This window comes from Pinus tabuliformis, chromosome 6 (genome assembly GCF_031772625.1).
Source record: "Pinus tabuliformis cultivar Carrire ecotype Pingquan chromosome 6, CPIR1, whole genome shotgun sequence".
NCBI lineage: Eukaryota > Viridiplantae > Streptophyta > Pinopsida > Pinales > Pinaceae > Pinus > Pinus tabuliformis.
Window position 1 is genome coordinate 1518429636 of NC_142292.1, and position 22061 is coordinate 1518451696.

Consider the following 22061-nt stretch of genomic DNA (forward strand, 5'->3'; position numbering starts at 1 on the left):
TGTCACCGAAATAGTAAATATCCCCTCCCAAAGGACTAAGTTATTGAATTCTATTAGTAGCACCCAACTAAATTCTACTCAAGAGGAACCTCCTGAGGCTTTCTATCAGGATGCTCCCATATACTTGCAGAGTATGGATTCTGATAATAAAGAACACGCTTTGTTCTTCATTACTTTGCTTGTGAACAATTATCGCTTATATAACTGCATGCTTCACTCTAATGCTTCCGCTTGTGTGATGACTAAGAGAGTCATGGAACAACTTAACTTAACGATATCTAGGTCGTACTATGACATATGTGCCATGGATTCGAAGAAAATTGAAGTTCATGGGTTGATTAAAGACCTACAGGTCCATCTGTCTGTCTACGCTGATATCATGATTGTTATGGGCATTGTTGTGGTTGATGTGCCTGATGCTTGGCGTATGCTATTGTCTAGGAAATGGGCCTTTGATTTAGGAGGAAGCATACAAATGAACAAGTCATATGCTATGATTCCTTCACCTAATGGTCAAAGATATCTTAAGTTAAATAGAGAGCCTAAAAGGAGATTCCATGTGGAACATCCTAAAAGTCCCCATAATGAAATCATAAGTGAACAACCTAGCCTAGGGAATCATGCTATCCTATCTAATTCTATCATTCCCTTGGAGGCCAAGGTTGAAGAAAAAGTGGGTAATTTAAAAGATAAGGTTTGGTATTTATACTTTGATGGTGCAGCATCTAGGCATGGTAAAGGTGTGGGGATTGTCTTAAAATCTCCCCTTGGTCATATTTTCAAATTTGAAGCGACCAACAATGTCTCTGAATATGAAGCCTTCTTGTTGGGTATTGAATTCGCAAAAGCTTTAAAAGTTAAATTAATAAGTATCAAGGGTGATTCAGATTTAGTTATCATGCAAATTAAAAATAAATTCACATGTAAAAATCAGAGATTAAAAAATTATAGGAATGTTGTGTGGGATACCATGGAGTATTTTGATAACATTAACCTTGAAGTTATCCCAAGGGAGCAAAATAGTTTGGTCGATGAATTAGTTGTTGCTGCTTCCACCATGAAATTATCAGATAATTTGATTGAAGATAAAATTAAGATGGAAATTTGTTGGACCTTCTGTCCCAAATAATTCTGAGCATTGGGCATTTGCAGGGCTTTGATGATGAAAGACATTATTCACTTCTTAGACAATTTGGATGAGTTTTAGTGTTTTCAAGCAAATTATAAGGAGGATAGACTTGATATGGATGAAGATATTTTAAATCCTACTCCTCGAAATGTTGTTGCTCTTGAGCAACACTTTGATCGGCATGATGTTGTTAAGAAGAAAGAGGAAAATAAAATTGATCCTGGAGAGTTTGATGAAGTAAACATTGGTACATCTAAAGATCCTAGAATTATTAAAATTGGTAAAGGTACTAATGAAGATGAAAGAAAGAAATTAATAAATTTACTTCATGAGTATAGGGATGTTTTAGCTTTTTCTTACGGTGAATTAAAAGGCTATAGGGAAGATGTTATGGAACATACCATTCCCTTAAAGGATGAAAATGCTAAGCCATTTCGTCATAAACTTAGACAAATAAATCCTAAATTTGCCCCATTAGTCCAAAAGGAGCTCACAAAGATGTTGGTTGCTGGCATTATTGCTCAAACTAGGCATTCTACATGGTGCTCAAATTTGGTGATCGTTAGGAAGAAGAACGGTACAATCAGATTGTGTGTTGATTTCAAAAACCTTAATTTAGCTTGTAAAAAGGATAATTACCCTTTGCCTAATATGGAGACCATGTTGCAAAGAGTGACGGGATCCGGGATGATGTCATTGTTAGATGGTTTTTCCAAATATAATCAAGTTTGGGTAAAAAAGGAGGATCGACATAAAACGACTTTCACCACACCATGGGGAACATTTGAATACATAAGAATGCCTTTCTGTTTAACAAATGTTGGGGCTACTTTCCAAAGGGCCATGGACTATGCTTTTTGATGCAGCCTAAGCCGCACATACCCACAGTATGCAAATAAAATTGCATGTCACACTATGTCCCAGGAATTTTAATATTCTTGTTTAGTAAAACCTTCCATAACCCAAGGTTTAACTCTCTTTAATTAAATGCTTAAGCGGAAGCTATTTAATCATATATTAATCAGATTACACCCATGGATTTCCTTACCATCTGATCCACAACAAACCCTGACCAATCGTCGTCAACCGTGTGTCGCATAGCTGACGTATTTATTTCAACGTTTGACTTTTGTGTGCTCCAAATCTCCACCGTCGATCTGTCTAGTCCGATCCAACGGCTATCGCGCAATAACTTGAACCAACTAGCTCGATCGATCTCCACCGTTTATTTCTCCTACCTCAGTCCAACGATGATCGCATAATCTTGTGTGAAATCTTGCACGACAGATATGAGGTCGAGAGCACGCGAGAAAATTAGTTTTCTCGTGCTACGTGTCGGTCGCTAAGGGTAATCGCATGAAATTTTAGAATACCACTTACAACTTTTAGGGCGCGCGAGATACTGCTTACCACCTACGAAGACTGCTCCATCATTCTGCACGTTTTCCACCCTTCTGTCGACACGTGCCTTGATGTGATCCATCCATCTATTAACTTAATCTCCTGCGATAAGATCTCTGCCGCTCATCTTCCATTAATCCTGTTCGTTGATCCGACTGATCCAACGGTTCCTGTGCACTGTTGCTTCATTACTTCTTCCTTTCACTGATTTCGATCTTCGATTGCTCTTCTGCTTGACTCCTTCCAGAACTTTATTCTGTGTATTATTTAAATGCTACCACTCCTGAGCTTTGATTTGGTTATTCAATCAGACTCCAACACTATCCGATCATCACAATACTCCTCTAAGCATTGTCCTCTCTCTCGGATTCTTTTTGAATTCCCTACACACTTATGCAAAATTACTTTAATCCACACACAGTTTATAATTCAATTACTCAATACACACCACACAAACTCAGAAATTGCACTTTTGTATTAATGCCTAAATATTTACACAATGAATTCCTTCTCGACCTGATCTTCTATATCAGTGGCCTTTCCTTTCTTGCCCGTAGGCTTACAGTCAAACCCTATCTAATCTCTGAACTCTAATTCTCACTCTAACTAACTGACTCTCTCTATGCCTTTTAGGCTTACATTTATACAAAAGGTTTTGTTAACCAATTCTGGTTCAGATCCTTAATCTGCTGAACTAAATCTCGAATATCCTCTAAGTCCACTTTTGACTCCACTAATCCCTAAGAATCCTCTCTAGTTCCACAAACCATGAAACCAATTTCTAATCTAAGATTTACAATTGATTTCCAAATCTCTCAATCCCCACTAATCACTCATCATCACTCATGTTCTCCTACATTCGAGATCATTTACAAATATCCTCACAATATCTAATTAATTCCTATTCCAATCACTCAAAACATTAATAATTACATTAATTTGATACATAGGAATCCAACTTCCTTGAAAACACAAGACCCCCTAAGTTAACTAGAATATAATGAAATTGTTGAGCTGGATGCTCCTGCTTCGGACTCCCAAGGTTAAAATAATCATGATCTCCTGATCATGTGCTTCTGACCTTTGTCCCCCTGGATCCCATACTTTGTTCTGTAATTTGTCTTTGGTTGTTGCTGTTGTTTGTTACTGTTCTCTGATTTCCACACTCTATGTTGCTTTGCCCCACTAGCTATGCTTTCACAGTCTATTGCTGTCTTTCTCTTGTTGTTGTTTGGCCTTCTTACTGTTGCTTTCTTCTGAGGCACCTTCATCATCAATCTTATTATTCTTTCAATCTCTAAGTCCAATGTATCTTTTGACTGATAATTACTTTGCCATTTGTTGTTGTACTCTGTCCACCCATCTTCAAATTGTTGTTTACTGTCTTCCCTTTGAAGTTGTTGGATTCTTACTACTACCCTTTCATCCTTATCCTCTTTTGACTTTCCAAACAACCTCTGTTCAATCTCTGTAAATTTACTTTCAAAAAATAGATTGTCCTCCAATTCCCTTTGTACTTGTTTCCTCCCAAATACATCACTATGTTGTTCGTCAATTCTAGCATATTTTCCTTCCTCTTCCTTGACAACCCTCAGTAATTGTCCTTCAATTCCTTGACTGATTCTGAAAATCAGTTTAACTTCTTCAAACATGGTATCTTCATGTTTTTCTTTTTCCTCATCAGCATGTCTGACCTGGCAACTTCCAATCTTCTTCAGTTCTAAAACTGACTCTTTAACTTGAAACATGTTTGTCTCATCTTCATCAAATCCTGTAATCATAAAACAATTATCAGAATTAAAAATATAAGGCCTCATTACCTTTTCCTTCTCTGGCAACATCTCAGTATGTTGCTCTGAGCTTTCGTCCAATTCCTTTGTCAACACATCAATATGTTGATTTAAACTCTCCTCCATATCATCTGTTTCAATGATATCTTCCTACTCTGTTTCACAATAATGAACTCCTCATTCTGTAATGTCAATTTGCTGAACTTTTATTACCATTCTCTTTTCCTTATGATTGTCATTCATGACAATTTCTTTGTCTTCCTTTTTCAGCAATTTATCCTGAGTATACATCCTCTGCTTTTCCAACTTTCTTCTTTGAAAGTCTAATTTTCTATATAACTCAATAATTTCAATTGGAATAGAATTTGGAAATTTCACACAATTTTCCATACCTTCCTTTGTTATTGACCAATCATCAGATGTCCTTTCTCCCTTTGCTAAATCTTTTGCATAGTCTTCTTCTTTCTTCAATTCTGTGATTGTCTTTTCTTTGTCTTGAGACAAATCTGCCTCCCCTTCTTCTTCAATACACTTTGCCTTGTTGTCTCTTTGTAATCCTTCTTCAAGAGCTATCCTTGCCCCATCATCTGCATTAATATTCTCTTGCATTTGTTCTTCATCAATAACATTAATCAAATTCATTAGATTACCTCTCTGAGACAATATCCCTTCGTTCTTCATCAGAATAAGTTTCGGATCTTCCATCTCTATGACAGCTTTAAATGACTGTCTTCTCTCATTAATTAACTCATCCATAAACTCTTTCTGTTGTAACTAGTCAAATTCTTCCTCTTCTGAGAAATTTTCTGTCACATTTTACTTCAAGATCTTCATCCATCCTGAAGACATCTTCACAAAGCTGCTTTTCTCCTGCAATCATACACAAATTATCAGTTTTAAAAACATGAGACCTTGTGGTCTCACTTGATGCTCCAATCATCATATCTCCTTGCTGTCTTGAATTCTCATAAAAATTCATACGATCTTCCACAGATCCCCAGTCTTCATCTTCACCGAGAACTTCACCCTGTTTTGCTTCACAAATGGAAACTTCCATTCTCAACTCAGCTTCTTTGAGTTCTTCCACCAGCCACTTCACTTGCTTCTGTTGTAGCCCTCTCTGTAACTTAGACCACTTCACTACCTGTTTCCTCAAGACCCAACCTTGTCTTTGGTTTCTCTCTAGTAGCTTCCTTAATACATCGAGTTGTTCTTTTAACTCTGCAATCTCCTTATCAAGCTCCTCTTGACTCATTCTCTTGCCATTTACCTTGGCATCCTCCTCCTTCACTTTTCTTCCATTGTGGTCTTCCTCAGAACCTCTATTATCTCTGTTATGACTCTCAGTAGTCATCTCCTTCTCTATCTTCATGAGTTCCTCACTCACTTACTATGAGTTGCATTAAAGCCTCTGCAACAGCGAGTCCTCCCTGTTGCCACTTACCTCACCAAGCTCTCCTTTGTACTTGGTCTTTTGGCAAGCACTTGGTTCTCTATTCTCTCAAACCTCTTTGAGCCTTTCTCTCTGCTCCTTCTAGGCTTCAACTCATCTGCACCTTTTAAGAACACAATTGTCCTCCTCTATTTCAATCACAATGAAATACTAGGTTCTGGCCACCTCTTCATTCACTCAGAAATTCTTACTAGCTTTCTTCATCCCTTAGCAATTCTACCCACATCTACTGTGGAACTGCCTTTATGATCTTTCCGTGAGCTACAACAAAACCTCTGCAGTAATAAGTCCCCCTTGCTACATGATACCTCACTAAGCTTCTCTCCTCTGAGCTCAGTCTTTTGGCATCTCTCTAGTTCTCTCCTCTGGAACCAATTGAGCACTCCTTGCTCTAGGTTGCTGCAATCTTCTCACCTTCTTATGCCGCTACCTTTAAGACCTCTGCATGATCTTGTTCTACCATTCACCTGCACTTTGAACAGATTGTTCTTTGTTTCCTTTGGATCCAAATTCTGCTACACTTTATCTCTGTGTGCCTACTGTTTGTCAGATTTAAAATCTGATCTCCTCTTACCTGCATACACACCTTCAAAACATAACTCTGTTCTAAGTTTTCTCAAAGAATTCTTACACGCAAAATTTCCTTGTTCTGCTCTAATACCAAATGATGCAGCCTAAGTCGCACATATCCACAATATGCAAATAACATTGCATCACACTATGTCCCAGGAATTTTAATATTCCTGTTTAGTAAAACCTTCCATAACCCAAGGTTTAAATCTCTTTAATTAAATGCTTAAACGGAAGCTATTTAATCATATATTCATCAGATTACACACGTGGATTTCCTTACCGTCCGATCCACAACAAAATGTGACCAATCATCGTCAACCGTGTGTCGCATAGCTGACGTATTTATTTCAATGTTTGACTTTTGTGCGCTCCAAATCTCCACCGTCGATCTGTCTTGTCCGATCCAACGGCTATCATGGAATAACTCACACCAACTAGCCTGGCTGACCTCCACCCTTTATTTCTCCTACCTCAATCCAACGGTGATTGCGTAATCTTGCGTGAAATCTTGCACAACTGATATCAGGTCGAGAGCGCGTGAGAAAAGTAGTTTTCTCGTGCTACGTGTCGGTCGCTAAGGGTAATTGCATGAAATTTTAGAATACCACTTACAGCTTTTAGGGCGCACAAGATACTACTTACCACCTATGAAGACCGCTCCATCATTCTGCACGTTTTCCACCCTTCTGTCGACATGTGCCTTGATGTGATCCATCCATCTATTAACTTAATCTCCTGCGATAAGATCTTCACCGCTCATCTTCCGTTAATCCTATTCGTTGATCTGATTGATCCAACAGTTCCTATGCACTGTTGCTTCATTACTTCTTCCTTTCACTGATTTTGATCTTCGATTGCTCTTTTGCTTGACTCCTTCCTGAACTTTGTTCTGCGTATTATTTAAACGCTACCACTCTTGAGCTTTGATTTGGTTATTCAATCAGACTCCAACACTGTCCGATCATCGCAATACTCCTCTGAGCACTATCCTCTCTCTCGGATTCTTTTTGAATTCCCTACACACTTATGTTATGCAGAATTACTCTAATCCACACACAATTTATAATTCAATTACTCAATACACACCACACAAACTCAGAAATTGCACTTTTGTATTAATAAATAAATATTTACACAATGAATTCCTTCTCGGCCTGATCTTCTATATCAGTGGCCTTTCCTTTCCTGCCCGTAGGCTTACAGTCAAACCCTATCTAATCTCTGAACTCTAATTCTCACTCTAACTAACTAACTCTCTCTATGCCTTTTAGGCTTACATTTATACAAAAAGTTTTGTTAACCAATTCTGGTTCAGATCCTTAATCTGTTGAACTAAATCCCGAATATCCTTTAATTCCACTTTTGACTCCACTAATCCCTAAGAATCCTCTCTAGTTCCACAAACCATGAAACCAATTTCTAATCTAAGTTTTACAATTGATTTTTAAATCTCTCAACCCCCACTAATCACTCATGTTCTCCTACATTCGAGAGCATTTGCAAATATCCTCACAATATCTAATTAATTCCTATTCCAATCACTCAAAACATTAATAATTACATTAATTTGATACATAAGAATCCAACTTCCTTGAAAACACAAGACCCCCTAGGTTAACTAGAATATAATGAAATTGCTGAGCTGGATGCTCTTGCATCAATTTTAAAATTTTAATTGGAAAATTCATTGAAATATATCAAGATGACCTTACTATTTTTTCTAGGAATTGTATTGATCATATAAGTCATGTTAGGCAAGTTTTTGACAAATGTAGGGAATTTGCCATTTCTTTAAATCCTGCTAAATCTATCTTTGGGGTAATTGAAGGGAAGTTACTTGGCCACATAATTTCAAAGGATGGGATCAAGATTGATCCTGAAAGGGTTGAGGCAATTCAAAAGATTTCTCTGCCCCATAATCTAAAATCCCTCTAGTCCTTCCTAGGAAAAATAAATTTCCTTGGAAGATTTATTCTAAATTACACAGAATTAGCAACGCTTATTCAAAGTCTTTTGAAAAAAGACGCAAATTTTATGTGAAAAGAAGATAGTAGAAAGGCTTTTCAAGTAATAAAGAATGCTATAGCCAAGGCTCTTGTTTTAATTAGTCCTGTTTATTCCAAGGATTTCATGGTTTTCTCCTTTGCTTCTGAGGATACCATTGTTGGTGTCTTACTTCAGAAAAATAAGGATGGGCAAGAACAACCTATTGCTTTCATGAGTAGAGCACTTCAAAATTCTGAGTTCAATTACACTACCATGGAAAAGCAAGCTTATGCCTTAGTTAAATCTCTTAAGCATTTCAGGACATATGTGGGATATTCCAAAGTCATAGCTTACGTCCCACATTCCGCTATCAAAGATATATTAACTCAAACTGATTGCTTAGGAACCCGTGCTAGGTGGGTAATGAAAATTCAAGAATATGATTTGGAAATTAAACCCACCAAGTTGGTCAAGGGTCAAGGTTTAGCTGAGATGTTAATTGAAAATAACGAGAAAGCTCTTGGTTTGATTTGTCTTAACGATTCATCTTCACCTGAGCTGCAAAGGTTAGGAGAGCATGAATGGTACAAGGATATTATATATTACCTATTGAATCTTACATGTCCTAGCCATTTAGTTGCTCATAAAAAAAGGGCTCTTAGATTAAAGGCTTCTAAGTATTGCCTCATGAAGGATGGCCTTGGGTGGCGAAATCCAGAGGGCATTATACTTAGATGTGTTGATGAAGTTGAGTCTAAAAGGTTGATTTCTAAGTTTCACTCTGGATTTTGTGGAGGGCATTACGCTGCTGGAACTACCGCCCAAAAAATCCTTAGAGTTGGATATTACTGGCCTTCAACTTTTACTGATGTGCACAAATTTGTTAGGGGAAACAAAAGCTAGTTGCCCTGCCCCTTCAACCCATGGTTGTTGAGGCTCCTTTTCAGCATTGGCGTATGGATTTCATAGGGGAATTTCACGAAAATTCTAGCAATGGCTACTCATGGATTTTGACCACTACTAATTATTTTACAAAATGGGTAGAAGCCATTCCAGTTAAGAATGCCACTGAAAAGGATATTATGGACTTTCTTGAAAATCAAATAATTACTAGATTTGGTGTCCCTGCCAAGATCACTACTGACAATGCTAAGGCTTTCAATTCTATCGAACTTTCATCATTTTGTTTTAAGTACGACATTGTGTTATCTCATTCATCTAACTATTATCCTCAGTGTAATGGCCCGGCTTAATCAAGTAATAAAAATCTTATAACCATTATCAAGAAAATAGTGGGAGATAACAAGCAATCTTGGTACAGTAAAATTATGCTTTGTGGGCAGATAGGATAACAAAAAATAAAGCCACTGGTAAAAGTCCCTTTGAATTAGTCTATGGCATGGATGCAATTTTGCCAGTACACCTTAAATTGCTAGCTTACCAACTCCTTCAGCACTTTACTAAAGACAAAACTGCTGTCCAAAATAGAATTTATCAGCTTGTGGAGTTGGATGAAACTCGTAGGAAGGCTTTTGATAATATGTATAAGAATCAATCTAACATCAAAAAAATCTTTGACAAAAAATCTCGTCCTAGATCTTTGCAGGTTGGAGATATGGTGTTGTTGTGGGATCGAAAGAATGAGAAACCATGAATGCATAACAAATTTGACAGTTTGTCGCTGGGACCATACATCATTCGAGGCGTTGTTGGACCCAACTCATTCCACTTGAGCACGTTGGAAGGCGAACCAATGGATTTACCCGTGAATGGCCAAATGCTCAAATTATACTTCAAAGAGGACATCTGATGCCACTGGGCATCCTTTGTATTGTATTCCTAACCCGACACCCTTTCATTTCAGCGTTTCATTTTGAAGTTATGTTCGTTTTTCATGTTATTAGGATAGTAAATGAATAGATTATATCTTTCATGTGCTTAACGTTATAAGATGATTTTTGAATGGACGCTACTTATGTTATCTTGTGTGTGCGCGGATGCAGATTCTGGATTCTCACATTCCTCCAGTGCAGCAACATGTCCCCATGTAGAGCTAGATGTTGACCACTACATGTCAACAACCCATAGCAGTACACCCCCTTTTTTTCGCAAAAGAGATAGCGCCTGATCGATGTGTCTGTGTCGTCCCGCGATCATCAGCAACCTGATCATCATGTTATAATGTAAACCCATTCTGCATATATATCATGTAAATAATCTCAGCGGAATCGTGTCATCTATGTAATGGCCTAGGTAAACCTAATTTTCTAGTGACAATCTACATTCTGGGAGGTTTTTTGTCTCTGTGATCCATTATCGAATGGTCAACAGAGTTTTCCTTCAATCTCACCCCAAAAGCTAGAATGTATTTTGTCACTAGGATCTTAGGCGAGTCCTAGTGTTATAGATCGAGTCTCTATAAAAGTGATTTGGGAATAATCCTAACTATTTGGTTAGGTTATTTTATTACAAATTGTTTGGTCTGTTTATTATATTTGTGTTGCAGAAATGGGTAGTCTTGAGAGTCTATTACAGATGAGTTTTCCCCCTTATAATGTAAAAAATATAAAAATTATGACGTAAAGTGCCTTGAGGGTTGGAAAAATAAATTATCCCCTCATAGGTTAATTAATTAAATTTTCTGGCTAAAAATTAAATAAAATTAAGCCAGAAATTTAATTAATTCTAGGTTCTAGGTGAATTTAAATTCTCCAAAGGAAAAATTCGTCAGTCCTTAAAAATCAAATTTTAAAAGGTCTCAGGACCAAGATAAATTAATTATTTTGCTAAATTTTAAGCCTTTGGTCCCTGGGGTTAAGTCAAAGTCAAATTTTTTAGGAAATTAACTCTAAATTCTTATTTTTGAGTTAATTAAAATGCATTTAATTGAAAAATTCAAATTTCCTCAAAAATTTAATATTTCGACGGATGAGATTAAAAGAAATTTTAATCCTCATCAACGGTCGAGATTGCTTTGACGAGGATCACTCGAACTAGCCATTGGAGGATTTACCTTTAAATAGGAAGTCATTTGTCAGTTGATCCATCTGATCTTTGAGTCGTGTGCTAAGCGAAAAGCTCTTGTGTAATCTTTTTTCTGAATAATAAAGAAAGACTTTGGGGTTAATTTTCGTCGGTGTTACTCTTCATCGAAATACTGTAAGATGTGTTGTTTTCATGCGTAAACTTTTTTTTAGCCATTGATGATAGCTTTTGAAAGAGTGATTTGAGTACAAGTATCTTGCTCAGTCGCTGGGGTTTAGCAGGTATTTCTATTTATCTGAATTTTATTATTATTTTCTCGCTCTATTTTGATGGTTGAATTGAGTTTTGTAGGAAAGTCTTGACTTTTAGATCATCAGGCGTTAGGAGAAGTTTTGAGTTGGAGCAGCCAACTCTCAATCCGTGTTTTCTGAAGAGCCCAGTTAAATTTAATCTCGGGCTTATCATAGGATTTTTATTGGTGATGCATGAAGGGTTTCAAGCTAAGCACCTCCTTTAAAATTTAAAAATTTAATTTTTATTTGCGAAATTGATAAATTTTGCTTTTTAGAGCTTTAGATTATCAGATCTGGGAGCGGAGTTGGACTCACACTCCTGAGATCTGATAGATTTGTCATTCTTGTGCATAGATCTGTAAAACAAATTGGGTTTTCTGACTTGGGTTTCTAGGATTTTATTTTTATTTTTTGTATATCTAGGTTCTGGGTGTTTTTGTTTTCAAGTACAGGTTGCAGATCTGAAGATGAAGTTTGATTTGAAGCCAGATCTAGGCCGTGGAGGGTAAGATCTGGCCTCAAAATCATTTCTGCAGGGATATTATTTAACCTTTTTTGCGGTACAAGGGTTTGAAATTTTTTTTTAAATTTGGAAATTTTTTATAAGGGTTTCATTGATAAATTTGAAGCATAAAAATATATTGGTGTGAAATTTGTTTTTCTAGGCTTCTCTTGAGTTATGGGCTATAGTTTCTCTGTTTCCTGGGGTTTTCCAACAAAATTTCCGATTTGTTTGTTGCCTGCTCATAGTCTTTCCCTCCATCAACCTATGTAATTCCTTACTGTTGTCATCATTTGCTCCTTTTTCTCTCACCTTCAACCCTCAACTCGCGTCCCTTCCTCCCTCCACGCGATCTGCTCACTGCCTCTTCGAAAACCCTAAGGCAGCCTTATCCTCCGCGCAGCCTTATCCAATTTGTAGTTGCCTCTTCAAATCCCCTTGTTGCTCTGCCCATCCCACCATACCAAACAGGCTCCAGCTTGCCCTACTCTCCGTCTGTGCAAGTCCTCATTCGCTCTGTCGTCCTTGTAACAGATCTGCGCGTCCATTCCTCGTTGCTCCTTCCCTGCTCCTCGCTCTTTCTGCCTGCGGCTCCTACAATCCATCTCTGCCCAGATCTCTTCCTCGCTCGAGCTCTGTCTACTTCCCGTCGAGCAGACCTCCTCTCCCCGCCGTGAGATCTGCAAACACAAACCAAGCAAACACGTTCGATTTTTTTATTTTTATTTTGGGTTTCATTTGTTCGTCTTCACGTTAGGATTTAGGTCGATCATTTTTATTTTTAAAAAGAAATCCGATTTCGTTTAATGAAACTTTAGATTCATATTTTATTTTTATTTTGTAAAAAAATAGATTTTGTTTCGGCTTTTATTTTTTAATTTTTAATTTTGAATTTTATTTTATTTAGTTTCACATTTTTCATTTTTTATGATTTTCATTTAAAAATATATAAAAAATTCTAAAACTAGAAAATCATAAATTCTAAAATTTTAAAAATTTAAAAATTCTAAAATTTAAAAATAAAATAAATTAAAGGTATTTGCGCTTTCACATTAAAAATTTTAACGTGGCCTATGGCCCATTAAAATTTTAATTTATTAACCCTTTCATTTGTTTTACTTCCGTCACATTAAGAGATTTTGATTTCTTCATTTACCATTAAAGAAATTGCCTAAGGAATAATTAAAATGCCAATTTAAAATTCCTTGTTGTTTCTGGTGTTAAGTGCAAAATCTTAAATTTTCATGATTTTTCTATGGTCAAGGTGCAGTTAATTCAAATATTAAAGGCACTGGTCTGTAGTCATTTATATCTTATGACTGTGTCTTATTTTAATCTATCTATCTTAGTTGACCGAGACTTGCTTTAAATTCATCAAGTTGTTCATCCTTAAAATCTCCTAGAGCCCTTGTTCCACAAGCTACCCTCATCCGTTCACCTTAGGGACTACCCCCTTGACTTGTCTAGGAGAAAATCTAAACGGAGTGAGTAACGATTAGAATGACAACCCTTACTCTGAGCGTTGTCGCGCTGCCTAGACACTTTGTGTGACAACAAGGCTCATCCCTAAAGAGGCACCTATTCGGCTCCCAAAGAGACTATATATAAGGTCACTTGATATCCTTCATTGAGCAATTTGGATCTCATCATAAAAAGATATATTTCTGCTCCCTTATGTAAAGAAGGGCAAAGAAAAGAAGATTGAAGCTAGAAGAAGAAGAGATCTCGCACGTGTGGAAGATGATCTCTCTGCTGCTCACGTGTGTGACCAAACAGGGCCGAATTTTCTGTGTATAGATTCTGTGGAGAAATCCAAATTTACTGTGGAAGAGAGAGACTTTGACTGAGCCTTTGAACAAGCTTTCAAGCTGTTGTTTTGGAGGGTTGACTTGGCTTCTTGGTGGACTGTTGGACTAGTCATCTTGCTGGTCAGTTTGTCTATGACTTTGATGTCTCTCTTGTTGAATTGATTCTATAAGGAAAGGATTGCTGGGTTTTCCCAGGGTAAACTCTTGTGTTCTTGTGTGGCTGTCTCTTTATGAACATTTTGTTTTACTCTTGATATTTCTGTGTAATTGCTTTATGATGGAAAAGATCACAAGATAAATATTATCCTCATGGAAATCATAAGAAGTAATTATCATTTTAGAGGATGGCCTAAAAATTCAACATGGTATGGCCTCCATCAAGTGTGCAAGTAGCCCCTCAATGCCTTCCAAAGGACCAAGACTCAACCCAAGTCATAGTCATGCAAACTTCAAAGCATGTCCAAGAGGGGCTCAAATTGACCCAACATAGTCACCGATCTAAAGGAATGTACACAAGTCCAATTCAATATCAAAAGTGAGTCACGTCAAAATATAAATGCCACTAGATAGATCACATTAAGCATCATCTTCAACTTCACAACAACTCATAAAATTCATACAATTCACCAAGTTCAGGTATGGAAAGGTCATCAATAGCCCCATTACATGTGCCAATACCCAAGGAGAGAATAGTTCCCAAGAATGGCCATCAAGGAGCAGTGGTAGTGATATATAACAACTATTTTTTGTCGTCAAACACTAGATTATTCATTATAACTTTGCTCAACAGGTTATAATCACAGTAGAATACACTGGCAAAGGGTTAAAGAAAGATGGAATATTAAATAAAGTGGAAAAGTCTGAGGCTATGTTGCGGGGGAGCGCCCCCCCCCCCCCCCCCTCGAACCCACTCCCGAATCGCGCTCCGGGCGGGAGCAGCTCGGGAGCGTGCTCCCAAAATCGCTCCCGGACGGGAGCGATTTTCGGGAGCGTGCTCCCAAAATCGCTCCCGGACGGGAGCGATTTTCGGGAGCGCGCTCCCTTAAAAAAATTTGCGCTCCCTGGTCTGTTAGGAAGCGATATAGGGAGCGATCGCTCCGGCGCTCCCGGAGCGATTTTTAACGCTCGGGAGCGATCGGGGAGCAATCGCTCCCTGATCGCTCCCGGGCATTAAAAATCGCTCCGGGAGCGATTTGAGCCGGGCCAGGAGCGGTTCGGCGGAAAAAAAAAATTCCACGGACCTAAAAAATAAAAATAAAAATTTGGGTTTTAAAAGCCCAATGGGCCAAAAAAAATTCATTCTAACTTCATTGAGCTTGAGTTTGGAGCTGGAGCAAGAGCAAAGGAGCGAGGAGCAAGCCTGCAGAGGTAAGTAACTTAGTAATTTAGTTAGTTTAGTTGGTTAGATAGTAATTTAGTTAATTTAATTTAACTGTTTGAGTTTAAAAATCATGTATTTAAATTAAATTAATTAATACCAATAAATTAAATTAATTTGCAGATTCAAGAATCAAAACCCTACAAACATCAAACACCATGGACCTGGCTATATTTATTGGCATTTTCCTCTTCCTGGTCCCTTTTATGGTTATTATGGTGCTGGAGAGTAGGAAACGGAGGGGGCCCCAAACTGAAGAGGGGGATGAAGAAGCCGGAGAAAGTCAAATGGGTGAAAACCCCGATGAGGAGGAGCTGGAGGAGGGTGAACATGACCCTCACAAAACTAAACAAGACCAAACTCCATTGTGGAAATATGTTCACAGGGCTGAAACAGGGAGAGGAGGTGGAACCACTAAATTTCATTGCCCCCATTGCAACACTGATTACACAGGTTCATACACCCGTGCTAGAAGACACCTCTGCGGGAAAAGGCCATAGGATGGAGAGAAACAAATAGGAATCAAAACTTGTACAGCGGTGTCAACAGCGGATAGAGCCAAATACATAAGGGAAGAGGAGGAAGCCCAATACAGAACAAAAAAATCAAGGGGTTTCTTTGAACCAAGCTCACAATCACAAAGAACTCCTTCAGCATCCTCCCAAGGCAGTGGATATGGGCATGGAGGCACAGGGTCATCATCTTTAAGGCGTAGAACCATATCAGATTTCCTTGATGAGGGGTGTAGGAATGATGTGGATTCAAAAGTTTACAGGTTTCTCTATGCATGTGAGATACCATTCAATGTTCTACGCTCACCTTATTGGCACGAAATGGTTTCTGCCATAAATGATGCCCCTAAAGGATACAAGAGCCCTGGGTATGACAAGGCAAGAACCGTTGGCCTTGATCATGAAAAAGCAAAAATATCACATTCTTTGAATAAAATGACAAGTTCTTGGACTGACCATGGGGTGTCCATTGTATCTGATGGATGGACAAATGTAAAAGGCAAGCCATTGATAAGTGTTCTTGCTGTGTCTGTTAGTGGTCTCATCTTTCTAGTTGCACATGATTACTCAGACAAGTTCAAGACCGCCATCAACATTGCAGAAGCATTACTTGAAACAATTGAGCGTATTGGCCCATACAATGTCATCCAAGTCATCACTGATAATGCTCCTAATTGTAAGGAAGCGGGAGCAATTATTGAGGATAAATACCCCAACATATTTTGGTCTGGATGTTTGGTTCACACATTGAACCTTTTGTTGCATGATAGTGTCAAAAACAAAAATGAACAATACCAATGGATTGGTAATTTGTACAAGAAAGGCAAACAAATGATAAAATTTATTACAAATCATAGCAATACCCATGGCCTTTTCCGCAGTCACTCGAGATTGGAGTTGCTGAAGATTGCGAAGACTAGATTTGGTAGCTATTACCTCACCTTCAGGCGCCTTTTGAAGGTAAGAGAGGCATTAGCTAGCATGGTATCAAGTCCACATTGGCAGGTGTTAAAGGAAAGGGCTACAAATGTAGCTGACATGGCAGGTTTTGAAATGGTGGAGGAGGCCACTCTTGATGGGCAGTTTTGGACAAGTGTGAGGCAAGTATTGGATTTCACCAAGCCAATTTATCACAAGATTCGGTTTGCAGATACAGACAAACCAGTGATTGGCGAGGTGTATGAGCAAATGGATACCATGTTGGGGGAAATAAAAAACATTGTTCATAATAGAGATCCCAACTTGTACAAACTGATTCATGATTGTGTGTGTGAACAGTGGAATAGGCTTAACCTTCCACTACATTGCTTGGCGTATATCCTTACGCCAAAATACTACTCTACATCTTGGTTGGGCCAACCTGCAGCAGGGGGTGGGGTTAGGACCAAACCCCATTTAGATCCAGAGGTAACTAAAGGATATTTGGAAGCATTAGAAAAGTTGGTACCTGACAGGGAGGAATGTGCAGCTATGCGCCTTCAAATAGGCAGATACTTCAGTGGCACTAGTTTGTATGGTAACTTCCATGCAATGGACGACAAAGAAAAATTTGAATCTCTCACATGGTGGGAAACATATGGCAGCCACGGACTTTTGCCAAAATTGGCAAAAAAAGTTCTTTCACAGGTTGTAAATTCTTCTTCTGCAGAGAGGTGTTGGAGCACCTACAGCTATATACATAATGTGAAAAGAAACAGACTCAATGAAAACCGAGCAGAAAGGTTTGTTTATGTGCACTACAACTTGAGGTTGTTGAGTCATTATTGTGATCGGGCTAATGAGGATCCCACATATAAAATTTGGGACAATCACCCAGACGATGACAATTTGGAGGATGGCATTGTACATATTGAAGAACTAGAAGAGGAACTTGTAAGGGATGAAAATGAAGCAGCAGCCATGCCACCTCCACCTCCACCTCCACCATCCAGTAGCAGTGCTCGAGGTCCGAGTCTTGTTCCTTTGTTGTCGCCACCTCCATCTACACCCTCGCGTGGAGGTTCTAGTTCTGGTCGTCGGTCTGTGCGGGAGACTCCTAGAAGACCGCCACGACCTGCTTATACTCCTGGAGACTCTCGTGGCAAGGGCCACATGTAGATTTACAGTTTACTTGTCTTTTTTAGTTTCTATTACACTTTAGTTTTCATAACTGTTGAGTTTTGAGTCCTTGACTCTTGACTCTTGACTCTTTCATATCATAATGATATTTTTTGTAAACATTATATCACTGTGACAATGAAAATTTGAAGTTTGAAGTTGGGCCTTGGCAATTATAACTCATTGGTAATGATTGTGAATTATGAATATGATGCTTTGTGAAAGACTAAAGTTGTTTCATTTCATCTCATTATTCATGTTTCATTTTATAAATTTTTAACATTTCATATCATGTTAACATTTAGAAGTTAGGACTTAGAAATATCTTCGATATTACTTCTTGTAATGGTTAAACTTAGCTTACAAGTACAACTTTGGTGATCAATGATGATAAATGTTAATGAATTTTCAATTCTGAAAGCCTGAAGTTGAAACTTTAGGATTGAATTTGATGAATCATGATTTATAAGACTCAATATGTTGCAGTTGTAATATGTATTTTACTAACTTGTGGACATGGTTGATGACAATTATAATTTCTAGATCATTGATGTGATATGGTTCAATGATCAATCTATGTTTTTTTATGTTTTTTATGTCTAATTCATCATTCTACATGTTTTTGTTGACATATATGTATCAAAAATTAAAAAATATAAAAAATATATATATTTTTAAAAAATCGCTCCCAGATTCGCTCCCAAACCGGGAGCTTCTGAAAATGGTCGCTCCCGCTCCCGTTTTCGCTCCCGCTCCCAAGTAACATTGGTCTGAGGTGTACCCTGGGCTTGTCCCTATACAGTTAGTACTTAAAAGTTTTTCAAGAATGCCTAAACTAACCTATCCATATGGTGAACTAGTCATTCAACAGCAAACCAGAACAGTTCAGTTTCAAGTATAGAAAACTAACTTCCTGCACAGATTGATATTTCAATTTAGTAAGATCCGAAGCTTCTATGTAATATTGAATTTGATGGGGTGGAAGGTGCAGGTGGGAGTCATCCTGGACCCTGGAGGGGCAATGGAATCCTAGTTTGCTTGTAGACTTGGTGTTGTATCCAACAATAGAATCAAAGCATATGTGCTGGGGCAAGGACTCAAAATAGCTAAAGGTACTGGTGTGGAATTGTTGATTGTAGTAGGATTCTCCAAGACTCTCATAAACTACTTGCCTTATAATTTGGAGCCAAGAGACAATCTTGTAGCCGCAATTGTTGAACGAAGCAAACAAACTCCTTTACCAATATCAAATACTATCCTTTCCTGTGAGAAAATAATTGTGAAGCAGATCAATGGGAAAATTTTGAATCAACAACTAAAGGCGGGAGGAGGGGGGAAGGGGGAGGGGGGCGCATTTAATGGTTAATGGCATTAACAAACCATCCACTAATCAATGATAAGAACAAAGACACATTTAGAGGTACTAAACCATCACATGGCAAGCTACCACAACCACTTAAACTGTCATCACCACATTGCTCTTCTCAACAAGAATTTGAACAGTAATGAGAAGGGAGGCAAGTCCCTCCTTCGCATGCTCCATGCCTTAAATTCGCATTCTTATTTCCAGTGGTTTCTTATGTCGCCGGCTCGTGGTGGGAAAATAGCATTGCCATTAGAAAGGCATAGGGGGTATGACAATATTTCTCACCAGGTAAGAAATTTCATTGCCTTCTGGTTGGTATTTGGGTTTTGCTGTTTGATTGGAAGTTATCAGGGTAAACTCATCCCTGGTGATATATTGGTACACAGGACAACAGGTGGTTTTATCTTGACGTTGCCTTTAAATTCAGTTCATTCCTCTTGCGATTCTGCGATATATTAATCCAGTTCCTGAATTTGGGACAGAGGAATCTCCTCAGGAGCCAGGAAATGTGATGTGAGAGTGCAAGCAATGTCAACCATTCTGCACTAACAAAAGTTATTGGTCATAGTGGGTACCCGATGGATTCTTGAGAATTTCAAGAAATCAGCAGTCCTCAGGAGCCACAAGGAACACATTCACTGCAACAGGTCTTCAATTTTCAATGTTAAATCCAAAATACATGAAATAGAATGTTAGATTACAACTCAGGGATCAGAAATTATGGGGTCCCTGGTGGAAATGAAGCAACAATTGGCAGTCTTGGAAGCAGAATGCAACCTTCTTTGAAATTTGGCACTCAATTTTAAGCAGAGGTGACCAGTCCATGGCCTCAAACAAAAGACTTTCAGCTTACTCATCCAAGGGTGAGATAAATGGATCGGTGCACCAACTTGACAAGGAAATGTAAATCGTGAATCAAGACCCTGAACCAGAAGGCACAGATCTGGATGATGCAGACAGTCACTATGCCCTTTGTTAATTTCAACATTTCCAGGGTTATAAGAATATTAGGCATTTATTTTAGAAAATAAAGTATCAACAAGAACCAGATAGTTTTGTATAAGGACAATGGCATTCTCTGTTTTTATCCTGAAGTAGGACTTTATTTGGACTGCGTAATAGCTATTTTGAAACTATGTGAAATGATACTGTGATGTAACTTCTGCTGCGGCAACAGCCGTAGTTTTCTATATCAATATAATTTTCCCAGTTATTGTTTATATATCTATATATATATATATATATATATATATATATAGTTTTACAATCCTACAGATTGTATGTTAACTACTAGACCTCTCATGAGTCTAGAAGAAGCTAATTACATAATCCAGGTTTACTAATGATGCTACAAGCCAGAGTCTATGTTCTCAAGAATGACAGAAGGAATCAAGTGTGGGAACCAAGCAATATTTACCTTGTCGGCCACTCCAAATTCCACAGCTTCCCTGGGAAACATGTACAAGGGTCTTTCCATAGCCTTTGCAACTGTCTCAAACGGCTGTCAATCAAGAAGCATCATTACAACTAGTAATTCTCCTTCATTTTGTCAAATGGTGATTAAAAAATAAATATAAAAATAAAAAGGTATGCAACTAGACTCAACTCACATTTCCAGTGTGCTTAGCAAGAAGCTTTACAAATGTATCTCTGTTATGTATAAGCTGCAACATATGACGACATCATTAGGAAGGTACTGCCACTCTCAATTTTTATTCATCCAAGAACCCGAACTGCAAACTTCTGTGAAGAAGCAAATACTAAGTAGATCAAAGAGAAAGCTCAAGAAACTTTAATAAAAAACTCGTGAACTTCTACCATAATTGATGTAAATTACAGAATAATTTCTTACTGTTAACATTTTCTATTATTGATGTGAAACTAAAATAGTAGTTAGTAATTCCCCCTAGGATGGATGTTGGCATGATTCCTCAAACCTTCGATATTAGTTTCTATATAACATCATAGAATGCAGAAGATGAGTTAAGATCGATCACCATAAAATTATACTGCTTGATCATCTTCACGATTTATGGGAATGAGGGGATGTTGGGAATGCCATCATTTTGGAATAGAGCAAAACAAGTTTGTGTGTCAGTTGAGGAGCTAATATCAATTCTATTTTGATTCTTGCCAAAGACATAAAAAAGGACATGTATTATAAAAAAAATGAAAAGGAAACCAGAGTAATTGCAATGGCAGGTGTTACACGTGATGCAATACAACCTGGAAGCACCCAAGACATCTCCAAGACAAATAATAAAGAAAAGACATACAGCAAAAAAAAGAGATAGACATGCAGGCCAAAATATATATTTGCTGCAGTCGTGCTGGAAGCATTAACGCTCAAGTATTTTCTCAAACTGAATGACTAGACTAGGAATGATTGGTAGCCCGTAAAATTATTTAATTTCTCTAGGGGATAGTAAGTTTTGAAAGGATTGCTACAAGATACCTGATAAACAGATTGCTAAAGAAGACAGATTTCTTAATATGATTTAACTGTTGAACAGATGGTAGTTGATTTCTCTCCTTTACCCGTTATTCATTTTTTCGTCAGACATGATTCTGGGAGAGAAATTCCTCTCCAAAGAAACCACAAACATTTAGATTCCTCAAATGAAATATCTATGTCATTAATGAGCCTTGGCCTTGTTACCCACCAAAATGGGTAACCCCATAGGAGAAAACTTTTCTCCTACATTTGACAGCCAGCCAATCAGCCATATAACCAGCAGCCCCTGCTAGCCACCATTAGCTGATGATATGCCATGTGCTTCCTGTTGAA

The 22061-nt window shown here is 37.9% G+C and overlaps 1 protein-coding gene across 2 annotated transcripts in view; it reads right to left on the minus strand.

Moving 5' to 3' along the window:
* Window positions 1–22061, minus strand: part of LOC149264464 (ATP-dependent Clp protease proteolytic subunit-related protein 3, chloroplastic-like) — a 338818-nt gene that overhangs the window by 63405 nt on the left and 253352 nt on the right. Inside the window, exons 7-8 of one of the 2 annotated variants that reach the window (XM_089428144.1) lie at window positions 20884–20937; window positions 20691–20774 (exon numbers count right to left, since the gene is read on the minus strand). The exons of the other annotated variant lie outside the window; for it this stretch is intronic. Coding sequence (XP_089284270.1) covers window positions 20691–20774; window positions 20884–20937 — 138 coding nt within the window. The remainder of the gene's footprint in view (window positions 1–20690; window positions 20775–20883; window positions 20938–22061) is intronic. 2 annotated transcript variants of the gene reach the window in all.